Source organism: Fulmarus glacialis, unplaced genomic scaffold, assembly GCF_000690835.1.
Source record: "Fulmarus glacialis isolate BGI_N327 unplaced genomic scaffold, ASM69083v1 scaffold17613, whole genome shotgun sequence".
NCBI classification, from domain to species: Eukaryota; Metazoa; Chordata; class Aves; order Procellariiformes; family Procellariidae; genus Fulmarus; species Fulmarus glacialis.
The window spans coordinates 1-12,432 of NW_009205040.1; the positions used below are offsets into that span (position 1 = coordinate 1).

The 12,432-nt window shown below is 37.6% G+C and overlaps 1 protein-coding gene across 1 annotated transcript in view; it reads left to right on the top strand.

The window, feature by feature from the left end:
- Positions 1-6,625: 6,625 nt before the first annotated feature.
- The window catches only part of LOC104074932 (serine/Arginine-related protein 53-like), a 44,883-nt gene continuing 39,076 nt past the window's right edge, over positions 6,626-12,432 (top strand). The window contains exons 1-3 of the mRNA XM_009575240.1: positions 6,626-6,630; positions 7,216-7,410; positions 10,000-10,125. Of these exons, the coding sequence (XP_009573535.1) occupies positions 6,626-6,630; positions 7,216-7,410; positions 10,000-10,125 (326 nt within the window). The remainder of the gene's footprint in view (positions 6,631-7,215; positions 7,411-9,999; positions 10,126-12,432) is intronic.

Genomic DNA, 12,432 nt, shown 5'->3' on the forward strand with positions numbered 1-12,432 from the left:
ATAGCCCCGGTCACGAACGTGTCCGTCTCTTCTAGGAGTAGTCTCTCGCTGCGTGAGCGGGCAGAGGAGCGTGTCACCTCTGGTGCGGGGCAGAGCAGGAGCAGCGCGGAGAGAACAGCCTTGCCAGAGACCTTCAGCTGCCGCCGGCAGCGCCTAGCAGCCGGCTGGGGAGCAGAGCAGAGCCCCGGGTGTGTTTCTCCTGACTCCGGTCGGATTTCCCCGGTGCAAACTGGCACGGAGCACTGGGAACTGCTCTCTTCCCAGTCTTTTCCAAGTCTCTTTTGCCTCCCGCTGTGTACTAGCAGGGCCTAGCTGATGTGAGCAGGGAGCACGTAGTGTCTGTAATGGGTGTTACTGTCCCTGGCACCTGCCCTTGGAATCCGTTTCATATTTTGATTCCTAGGATGATAAGAGGAAATCTTACTTTCCCAGCTCTTGTCTGTGAAAGTGTGGGTAAAGAAGGTAGGCGATTTGGTTTCTTCTGTATCTGATGTTCTGTTTCTAGCAGCAGTTGTTTTAGGTATTTTCATTTTATAGTTCGGCTAAATACAATTCTGGGTGCTACTTTTTCAGATACGAATGGAACTTTTTTTGAACAGTTTATCTGTTCTAATGATCTAAGACGAATTTTAAATGTTATTTTAAGTGGTTCTGCATGATCCTACATGCCATGAGTGAGGAAGGTATTAGAACTTGATTTAAAAGAAATACCAAAAGCTGCATCATAAAGTTCACATAAACTTAGTTGGTCTGTAAGCTTATTCTGAAAGTTGGTTACTTGGGAGAAATGCTCATTAATTAATGCTCTTAGTGAACTTACTTGGGTTGATCTAAAATAGGAATGTTTGTAGTTCTTATTGCCTTCAAGTATGGAAAATGTAGCTATGTGGTGGAAGGCCAGTTTGTAGAATTAAGAATTATTGAGCAAAAGATGGCTTGTGGAGGCTGGCTCGTAGGAGATGAGCACCGTACTAGGGTTTGAGGCCTTGGTTCAATTCTCCGCTTTGCTCTTAGTGTCCTGAATGACTGTGGGCGTGTGGTGTCTCTTTGAGCCTAGTTTCTTCCACATTTAACTTTGAAATCTAAAGATTTGAAGCTGAATTAAGGAATACTATTACTATAAATTGCTCATTCATGATTTTGAATTGAGACAAACTTTATTCAAGTTAAAAATTAATGATTTTGAAAAATACTGTTGATGTAATTGTCAAAGAGGACATCCTTGAAGTAACCAGAAGACAGTGTTGTGGTACGTTTGGTGTCTGTGGATTCTTGTTCCTATGGGAGAGACTGTAAGAAAGTAACTAAATTCCTGTGATTCTTTGATCTCTAGACTTTCTTCTGAGGCGACCAGTTATGGTAGCTGTCTTGGTAGATGCGATTCAGGTGTTCCTCCCGTAGTGATCTGGAAACTTGGTGAAGGGAACCACTGGATAAGTATGTAAAATCAACAACAATAATTCAGGTTGCTGCCCTCTTAAGAATAGCCACCTTATTGTCTTTTCTAATCAAATCTCTTCCTCTACTGAGAGCAATTTTTCTGAATTGTAGAGCAGGGAGAGTTTCCACATAACTGCAAACTTGGTGGAGGTAGATACAAAGACACTTTTTGATCTGTACACGCAGAGAAACTGCCTGAGAGGGACTTCTACCCTCTGCCTGTTTGTGGTTTCCCTGTTTTGGGGAACAGCGTTGCCATTAGTAACACTGTGACTCCTACTTATTAGCTAGTCAGCATGTTTGTTGAGGACTTAGAATAAATTTTACTTCAGGTAGCCTTGTTTCCTGGCTGAAGCTCATCAAGTAGCATCTCATCCCGACTTGTTGATTCTCTCCTATAGACGGACTTGCACAGTTCAGTAGGAAAGAAGGGGATACTGAGATGGTTGCAGTATGTTTTCCATCAATGCCTGTATAATGGGTTAGAATTTCTTAAAGGATCTTTTTTGTAGAGATGCTACATAAACTGCGCAGGTGGTTAGTGATTATTGCAAGTCAAAGTCTCTTAGTGACTAACAAACATAAATTGTTTGGATTTGATGCTGAACAAATGTGGAGGTTATTTTGTCTTCATTACTTCTGGCTGATTATGGTAGCTAAAAATTGTGTTGTTTAATCGGATGTTGTGCTCAAGGTGTAGTCTGCTGCAGTAATGTTTACTGGATAACAGCCTCTGATTAAAAACAACCAAAATATATTATTTTCTTACAATCTGCAACAGTAAATGCAATAATAATTTGAAACTCATGCTTGAAAATATATATTGCACACTTGAAATAATTCTAAAAAACTATGAAACAAGATTGAACAAGGTCAGATCAATGAATGTATACTTCTTACTACATTTGAAAGTGTACTTTACTCTCTTTGAACAGGTTTTCTAGAGAAGTCTGCTTGTTTCCTATGTCATCTATGTTTTCTTTATGTTGTTATATGCAGGGTGGGAGGTTACTTAGCTGTTTGCAGGTGAGCTTGATAGCACTGTTTGTAACTTTGCCAAATGTAAATAGTTGGTTTGAAATTTTTGATGTTGGTGTTTCTCTTGGCAAAACGCGTGTATGAGAATATGCACTTTGTTTGCATTTCAACCAAAGTGTAGCAGCATCAGTTTTCAGAAACAAGACTTAAACAAAAATTAAATATTAAAAAAACAAAGGCCTGGAGACCTGTCTTTTAGATACTTCAACATGCCTGTGCTCCAGAGTGGGGATTTAAAATTTATCAGGTCCAGCTGTTAGTCATTCTATTGAAAGCTGTTCAATTTCAGACTAATTGCAAGCCTTCAAAATGTTGAAGTTCACAGATGTTTACTAGAGTCTTTACTTAAGTAGCTGATTAATTTGATGATATGTTCCAGCTCAGGCTTCAGCATGAGTTTCCATGTAGCTGCTGTGGGTCCTCATATCTTGAGACAGCATCTTCTGAATTCTCAGTGTTCCTTTGCTGTTTGACCAGAGTAGTTTGATCGAAATTCAGAAGTGGGTGAGGGAATATGCTAAGAGTGGATGAGAACCACGCAGGCGGAACATTGGGGCTGGGTGATGAAAAAGAATGAGCTGCACTGATGTGCTGGTCAGGAGACTCTCTCCCCACAAACGCCTGGGATGTAACCCAGGTTCTAAGTTCATCTGAAACCGTTCATTTGCTGTTGGTGCTTGTTAATATGCCTTTCCCTCCGCCTCTTCTCTTCCTCCTAGTGTTGCTCCATAGTCAGGATAAAAACCTCTAGTGTCTCACCAGGCATTGAGAGCCGTATCTTCCACTGTGCCTACACATAAAGAGGGGTTGGCAGAAGCATATCTCCTATTGCAGAGACATATGGCTTAACACTTCTGTCTGAGAAGTAAGGGTAAGCAGCCTTAAAGATGAGATTCCCCATAGCTATACGGGTGAATTCTCTTAGGTCACTCCGTTAACTCTATGGTACAAGTTTTTGTAGTGGATCTACAGACTTTGTATGGAAACAGCCAGGTAGGAAAAACCCGTGAGATTCAGCATATGATGCCATGTAATGAGTCTTAATTTTTTCTGTTTGCCTGTTCTTCCCCCCCTCATTATTTTGCTAATTAAGGTTCCCGGAGTGATCTTAGTTCTCCTCTGTGATCTGTAGGTACTGTTATACAGTCCTGTTTGTGGAAATGGTATGTGGACCACTGCTGACCTGCCGGAACAACTCTTCCATCCATCAGGCTTCAGGTGGTGTGATCAATCAATGCTGGCAGTCCCTTTTCCCAGGTCTGTTCAGGAGGATGGAGGGAGTAGGCAGCAGTCAGGGGGAATACTAACCTGTTACAGGTCTTGGTAATTGACTGCTCTCAAGTGCTGTGTTTGTAAGAGGCGTCTTCGCAGGAAAATGTGTGTCGTGTACTGAAGGGGTGGTCTAAAGACCCTGGTGATGGATAGTGCGGGTCAGACAAGTTTGTCTGTTGCCTGTGTACGTTCAAGATATCCCCATAGGAGACAGCTGCTAGGACTTGGCTGCACAAGTTGTTCCGGGATCAACAGTCTGCTTCTGGCAACCTCTTTTCCAGTGGAAACTCTAGAACGTGCAGGTCATCAGTCACCCATGTGCCTTCGTCCTGTCGCTCATCCATGGTAAACCCGTGCTCCTGGAGCTCCTGAGGCTCAAGTATGTGCACGTATGCTGGAGGGCTTGTCCTGTAATAGGGAAGGGCCATGGCATGTAGTTCTTTGGTCCTGAAGACACAAAATTGAGATTTACGTAATATGTTTCACTAGTTTTATATGCTGCTTAATCCAGTTATATGTCCAAATGGGGAAAAAAAAGCTGATGGCAAGAAAAGGAAGTTAAACAACAGACGATATATATGTTGAAGTGTAATGTTCTGGCTCATAATGATATCCATATCAAGTGGTGAATATCTCGGCAGAAATATCTTTCGTACTTTTTGTTTCTCTGGTCTCTTTCATTAATCTTGCTGTCATGAGCTGTGGTCTGTGAGCTTTTAACTTAAAATCTGTGCATTGTAGTTTCATGTTCTGAGCAGTTCTGCTTATTTTGAGATTCAGATTAATGTTTATTTGAAGATTGTTCTATTGGTATATATTTGAAGAGCTTTATGTTACTGTTCAATAACTGTTAGTAACTTGGAGCTCTGTAAATCTTTTACTATAAGGGGAAAAAGTAAAATGACCGCACAAGATGGTGTGTTGATATAAATTGGCATTCCTCTACAGAATTGTAAATTAAAGTCATAGTTCCTTAAATGAGATTAAATAGTCTGTAAAGTACTGTCTCTCTCTTTTTCAAAATCTGTGTGGAATAACTTTAGTAAGATGGTAGAAATAATTTCATTTAAAAAAGAAGTTCTCTTGCATAGCAGTTCATCCTCCTAAAATGTTGCTGGTTTAGGTGCACAGAGATTTGCTGTTTTAAGTTGAATATTTAAAAAATGCTTTATATAGATTGTTAGCTAAAGGACCACTTCTAAAGTGCTGAAAACAGAAACTATTGAGAAGTGAAGTAAATATATAGAGGAATTTACTGCAGGAAAGCTTAGTGACGGCTAATTTGTAGGCACTGCTGGCTGCAGGAACAGAACCGATAGCTCCGAGTTGCGTGCTGAAGAGCCGTCTGCAGTCCACAGGGATTTGGCTACATAGGAATGAGTTTACGTAGCTACTGTTTTGATTGTGGCAGTAAATGAACTCCAGTGAACATCAAAGAAAATCCAGATACTTAAGGGACTCTCTTGTATTTTGCATTAAACAACTGTTTAACTGGGTAAAATATGGAAACTCTCCTTGAAGTAGATGCCAGGTCCGGAACTTGGTGCTTTCCAGGAGGATGTCCCTTTGACTCTTGACTTGTGCTTGCTGTAGCTTCCTCGCCCTGGCTCCAGGCGTCTGGCAGTCTTTAGGACAAGCTTCAGCAGCGTGGGACGAGTGTGTCTCAATTTGACAAGCGAACCTGCATCTCTGACAGTCTTCAAATTCTGTCAAACACAGCATTGTCTGTATATTTATTGTACTTTGAATGTAGCTACCTGGAAGGCTCCCTTGGGAAAGTTGGTCACAGTACACTGACTTTGCAAATCCCGTGCCTGCTTGGGTGTTTAGATGTATCACTGTAGGACTGTAGCAAGTATGATTGTGTGCAAAACAGTTTTAGCTGTCTTGGGAACTTGAGGGTGAAAATGTAGGTTTAAGAGACTTTGTCTGTGGAACTAAACATGGTTTTTCTTTTTTTTTTTTTTTTTTTTTCCCCAGTCACACTTTTTGACCGAAAGGCCTAGCGTAATCAAGACTCGTATTTGCATGTAAACCTTTTGTGAATTTAAGCATAAACATGCTTAATGGAGAATTTCTTTTTTTGTTCTGTTTTCAGTCTCTACCATAGAGATTAGGGTCTGCTGCCTAGGTGATAAAAGGTGTGAGGAAGGGCAAAAGTTTGTATGCAGAAAATGAACGGTATTTATGCTAGAAATATGAGGACCTGTAATATTTCAGTGTTGGTTAAAGACAGGTGATACTGTGGCAAAATAGATCTGTGATCTAGCTGTTGATATGAATTACGAGTTCCTGTTTTCCCACTACAGAAGTAGCTAGGGAGCCTTGAAATAACTGTTTGTTCTTGGGAAGAGGGGCTACTACTAACTGCCATTAACTGAAGTGTGTGTGAAGAGGGGTCTTGAAGTCTTGGGTGGATAGGGCTGATACTGCTGGGACAGAAAAAGTTTTAAAGCATTATGTGCGTTTTGCAACCTGGAAAATCAAGAAGTACAGCATTACTTTAATTGTGAAGCAATGAAACTGATCTCTTAGGATTTCCAAATGAAGATGATAGTCTTTGCAACAATTAAATGAATGGCAGGCTTCCCAACCCCCCATTTTTTTTCCAATCTGTTATCAAAGTCTGTAAACATTGTCCAAGTAAACATATTGGCAATCAAGAAACATTTCTGAAATTTAGTATTTATAGGTCTGATTTTGGAGTAAAGCAATTTAAAGTTGAGTGGATCTAAACTGAGAACCAAAATCAACCTAACTCTAGTTTAAATTAATCTAAAAATAACTTTCTAGAATTTTTTTTCTCAACACATGTTTGAATTATGACAAGTAGGACAAAAATGTACATTATTTTAATTGCACAACCTAAAGACACATGAAGTGAGTCACATGAGTAGCTGAAATCAATAGACTGCATTCTATTGATTGTGTAAGTATTATAGATCTTCATTTATAACTATAAATTAAACATATTCAAGATGCTGTACTACTGAGTGTGTAGCATCTTAAAGTGAAATATCAGGTATTAGAAGTATCTTACACGTTACTCCCCAAGTTTCTGAAGAATTAGTATCTAAGGCAAAAATGTAAAAATAAGCTAAAATGAAAATATGTTCTGATGTATAAATGATTTTATCAGTGCATTTATCTGTTTAAATGGTTGTGAAATATCTTTTGTGAAAATTCATAACAAATATTTGATACCATAATAAATTAATTCAAATTTGCTGACAGTGTAAATTTCGAGTTACTTGGTAACATGGATTTGTTGACGTCTTATATTAAAATCTTGATTTTTATTTTTGCATGCAAACCAAATTTTCTATTCACATGATAACTTTTAAAATGGTATAATGATATGTTTATTTATATATGCACACACGCTAAATTTTTTTTTATATATATAACAACATGTAATGTAGACATGAGACTTTTTTACAGTTTAGAATTTTTGTCTTTACGTAGTTTAAAAATGGGACGTCGCTCCTCGGACACAGAAGAAGAGAACAGAAGCAGAAGGAAGAAGAAACACCGCAGGCGTTCGTCTTCAAGTAGCTCCTCAGACAGCAGAACATACAGCCGTAAAAAGTCTGGAAGGAAATCAAGGTCAAGGTCACGGTCTCGAGATCTCCAGTCTCGTTCACATTCTTATGAGAAAAGGTGCATTTGTAGTAATTTACTGTCTGTTGCAGTTGCTTACAAATTGAGTTCTTTCATATTATGGCAGAAAGCTAGAAGTGTTTGAATCCAATGTGTAATCAGTTCTAGGTTGGAATTTTATAGCAAAGTTTGCTCTGAATCTTGGAAGATGTGGCAATATTTTCACTTACATTTAAAGAAAAAACCAAAGCCACCACCACCACCAAAAAAACCCAAAACGCCTTCTCCCCCCCTCCCCCAAGAATACAAAATCAGTGTATATGCAGATCCAAAGGTAACTTCCTTATCAAAACAGACAAAAACCAACCAACTAAAATAACCCTTCCTTTCTCCTCCTTTTAAATAATGAATTTGGAGTCTCTTTTTGGAAATACAATAGTTCATACATTAACACCGGTTTGAAAAGAAGTTTCATTCAACTAGTTATAGAGTATTTTGTGTTACTTTTTACTGTTGTAATAAACTAAGTAGGTCTTTCCAGACAACAAGGTAGACTTTCTCAATAGAAAGACTTGAAGTGATTTTACAGTAGGTCTATAAATTTGCTGCAACAGCTAGTTTTCACCATTATTCTTGCTATTTTTTATGTGTACAGAATACAGTAGTCAGCCAGGTGTTTAGAACACAGATCATGTGGCTATATCTACCAATTTTTTCTTGACCTAATACTGTATCTCTTTCGTCAGAGGCCCCTACGTGACTTTTTTGGATATACTGGTTGTGTCTCAGTCTGACTTGCGATGATCCTGGAGTCAAACTGGTGGTCAATTTATTAATAAGTCAAGCTGGAAAATACTCATTGTGTCTAGCTGCACTGTAAATGTATTAGAAAGTGCTCCTGACAAACCTTTCTTTAGCTGGCAGAAGAGTGTGTCAATGAGGGGCAAGTTGGCTGGTTGTGGGGGGTTTCTTATTTGTTTATTTCCATCCCCCCTTTCTTCTGTTCCTGCTTAGCATCTACATGCAGCCCTTAGGGGACACAGTGAGATGACAGGGGCTTCGATGCCAGCAATATGCTGATGACATGCAGCTTTATGAATCTCTTTAGTCCAGTGCAGGCATGGCTATCTTGCAGATAAAAACAGAGCTTGGAGGGAGATTAGAGTCTGGATGAAGACCAGTTGACTTAAATTGAATCCAGAAAAGACGAAAGTGTCTGCTTTTAGGATCTGGCTGGCACCTTTGCTTTGCCCTTAGTTTAGGGCATTTGCTCCTGGCAGTTCAGTCACTATTACACGCTGGGGTCCTGCTGGATTTATTCCTGACCCTTTAAGAATCAAAAGCAACAGTCTCTAAGATTACTGTTCTTCATCTTCATTTAGCAAGAACATTGCATTCCTTTTTCAGATGAAGACCTGTTCTTTAGTAGTTAACCTATATGTATCTTTTCCGGTTTGGACTACTGCAGCACTACTTGTACGTAATACGGCACCTTTTCCCTTATGCTAGATAAGCACATATCACATTGACTGCATCCTGAATTACAGAAGTATTTCTATGTGGTGTTATATTTTAATCAAACATATATACGTATTAATCAAACATAATAAAGGCCAAAAACATGGAGGTTCTCATAAGGATTGAAATTGTTATTTAGTTAGCTGTTACGGAGATGTAGACGGAGAGGAAATTTTAAGATTAAGACTTGGAAGGTATCCCTCCCCCAGTTTTGGGATTAGTTGGTTTAATTTATGTATTTATTATCTATTCTTTCACCTTTCTCCTATGTGTATAAGAATTTATTCTTCGAATAAATGAAACGGGGAGGTTGGGTGGGAGGAGAAAGGGAAGATACTTTTCTGATTCCTGGCTGAACTCAGGAGAAAACTTCCAAGCTCAAATGGGATAAATTAACACTGATTATTTGATTACTAATAGTACTAAAAAAAAAAAAAAAAAAAAGGTGGGGGGAGGGTCTGTCTACATCAGAGCAGAACAAAGATTGCTTGTTACAGAAGTTGAGACAGCAAATCTGTAAGGTTACATATATACATAAAATATTTTTAGGTGTACATAATTTAAAATACATTTTTATGTTTACATTTTATGTATGTACATAGTATGACTGGAAATAATTGTATAGAGTAGCAATGCAGAAGTTACCATTTTATGAATTTCATTTTTAGCACCGGAGTTGTAGTCCTTATCCCATACGGTGTATTTCTGCGTAAATCCTGCTGAGAATGTAGGTTCTAAATGTTTCTTCAACCTTAGATTTGGCAAAGACGGAGTGAGTTCCAATGACCTGGTCATGGGACTAAAAAACATTGAGAGCTGTGTTGTGTTCCTGGCTTTGCCCTTGAGGTATTGCATGATTTTAGGTAAATCAGTTAACTGCTGTTTCTCTTTCTGCCCTTTTTCTGTTTTGAGATTTATATTTTAGAATGTAAACTCTTTAAGACAGGCATTGCCCATGTGTATGTGAATTACTTATTACAGTGTAATAGTGGTGTTTGAAGCTTCTACAACATGTTATAATACAAAAAACACAGGTTTGAATGTCCCTTTTGAGTAAACTGTTAGGTTTTTTGTTGCCTTTTTTTTTTTTTTAAGAAGCAGTAGCATACTAATAGCATGGTTTTGTTTTAGACGCAGACACAGATCGAGCAGTAGTTCTTCATATGGTTCTAGAAGAAAACGCAGTCGTAGCCGATCAAGGGGCAGAGGCAAATCCTACAGGTCTCAAAGATCGAGGTCAAAAAGTAGAACAAGAAGGTAAGATTCTTTTCTAGGAAAAAGAACTATTATTTCTGCTGTAAAAACATTCATTTAAAATCTTCATATGGTTACTGAGTTTGGAATATATTAGAAAAAATGGTTGCAAGTGATTGTCTAAACTAGATGTCACTTAAAACTCTTCCTAATTTGAAATCTCTATGCTGTGCTTTTGATGTACTAAATCTTTAAATTACACTGGTGGAACAGTTGGTTTTGAAGATAAGTTATATGTTTTGCATTTGACCAAGTGCAAAAAACATTAATAGAGTCACCTTGATTTAATTGTAATCATCTGAAAACTTCTTGTGGTTTTTTTTGATTACTGATTTCCATAACTCCCATGCATAACATTGGTTCCCTGAAGATCAGACTGAACTATTATTTTATTTTCTCATCTGTATTTCCCTTGGAAAGAGATGAGTATTTAGTTATGCAAATTTTTCTTAATATTTAAAGATACCTATGGTGCTGAAATCTTTGATAAATTGGATTGTGACAATAGGTATTTTCAATAATAAACATAGTTTAAATATTTAAATCTTAATCAGGTGTTGCAAATTGTATTATACAATCTGCTTCATACTTTTGTAATTAAAAGAAGCTCAATTTTTGTGTGTGTATTTTTCAATTAAAAAGTTTAAATAAAGTTTATCCCTGGATATCAGAATTACTGTTAGCATTTGCTGTTGAATTTAAATTAATTATTGAGTGTATCAGACAGATCAAAGCTTTTTTGGTATGTCTTTACAGATCTTCAGCCGGGTAATTTTGTGTACCTGCACCAAGAATTTAGTAAAACATGCTATTTTCATGTACCAAATCAGTAGAGCTGTTGCCTCTAAATGTTGAAATATTACTGTTGAAAGATGTGAACGTTTCACTTTCTCTTATTTGCATTCTCTCATGACTTATTCACAGCTGTTCATTATAATAGTTTCCTGGACACTTATTGCCACAGTGCCTTTGTGGTAGCAATTTGGTTATTTAAACTGTCTGGTGTCTCTTTGAGTATACTTACCATCTGAGCTGTAGACCCCAGATAAGCTACTGCCCTGTGTGTAGAAATATTCCTGTAGATATCCACTGATTTGCTAACAAAATGAGTTTTCAATCAATGAAATGTCAAAAGAATAAGGTGAAAATGAAGATGTTTTTCAGTATGTCAGATACTCAGCATGAGGAGATATGATTTAAAGATCTCAGTTTTATTGTAGTAAGTATAAATTGCAGATCTCATTAGACATAGTCTAATGGTCATCTTTTCCAAGGGGTTTACTGAAGTTAATTGTCATTGGAATATATGGAAATTATGCACCTAAAAACTTTAAAAACATGACTACTGTTTATTTCATTTTGTGCTAGGGAATATTGTATATAAAATATACTAGCTTTTCAGTACTGTAGCTATGAAGGTATAGCTCCAGGTCACTTTAAATTATATTACGATTCACAGACATGGTTCTTCAGGGAAAATATTTATAAATAACATCCTAAATTATAACAGAAGAGTCTTTTGGCATGTTAAAAGCATAAAACAAATGTTAAAGCATAACAGTAAAATCAACAGAACACATTGAATCCTTTATTGTAATTTTTTCCAAGTCTGCTCTCTGCTGTAATGTTACACTGAAAAGCCATGGATTAATCTTATTTCTGGAGAAGAGTTAAATAGGTTGCAGAAAGCTGCTACTAGAGACCTGTGTTTTCCCTGTTTGTTAGCGTTGAGGCAGTCACAGCCATGCTAAATAGTTCCTTTCTTTGCTGTCTCAAAATCTGTCTTGTGCACTTGATGGAAGGTATGAACAGCTTTCCTAAGAGGACTGAGTACATTATGATTCTTCAGGCTGGAAAAGAGATTGTGGAGAAAAGAGGGAATATGATGGAGGGGTATAAAAAAAAAAAAATCTAAAAATGAATGGCATGAAAAGATGATTAAGGAATGAGGATTTCCTATCTCCTCCAATGTAAGACCTGGGGCAGGCATCATGTGAATGAAGTCAGCTGGTGGCAGATCCTAGTCAAACAAAAGGAGATGGTTCTTACATATTGCATAATTAAGCTGTGGAAGCCCTTGCTGTTAGAGGTTGTGGATACCAGAAGTTGAAATTAATTAAAAAAGCAGCCAGACAAGAAAAATCCATTCAAAGCTGTTAAATGCAAAGAGACAATATTTGTCTTAGGAAATGTGTGTATTTGTAGCGCTAAGTGGAATTTTCATAAGAATTTGGCATCTGTAATTCATGAATTTTTTTTGGTTGGGGTGGGGCAACTTGTTTTCATATGACTTTTAAAGGTAAGTACTGA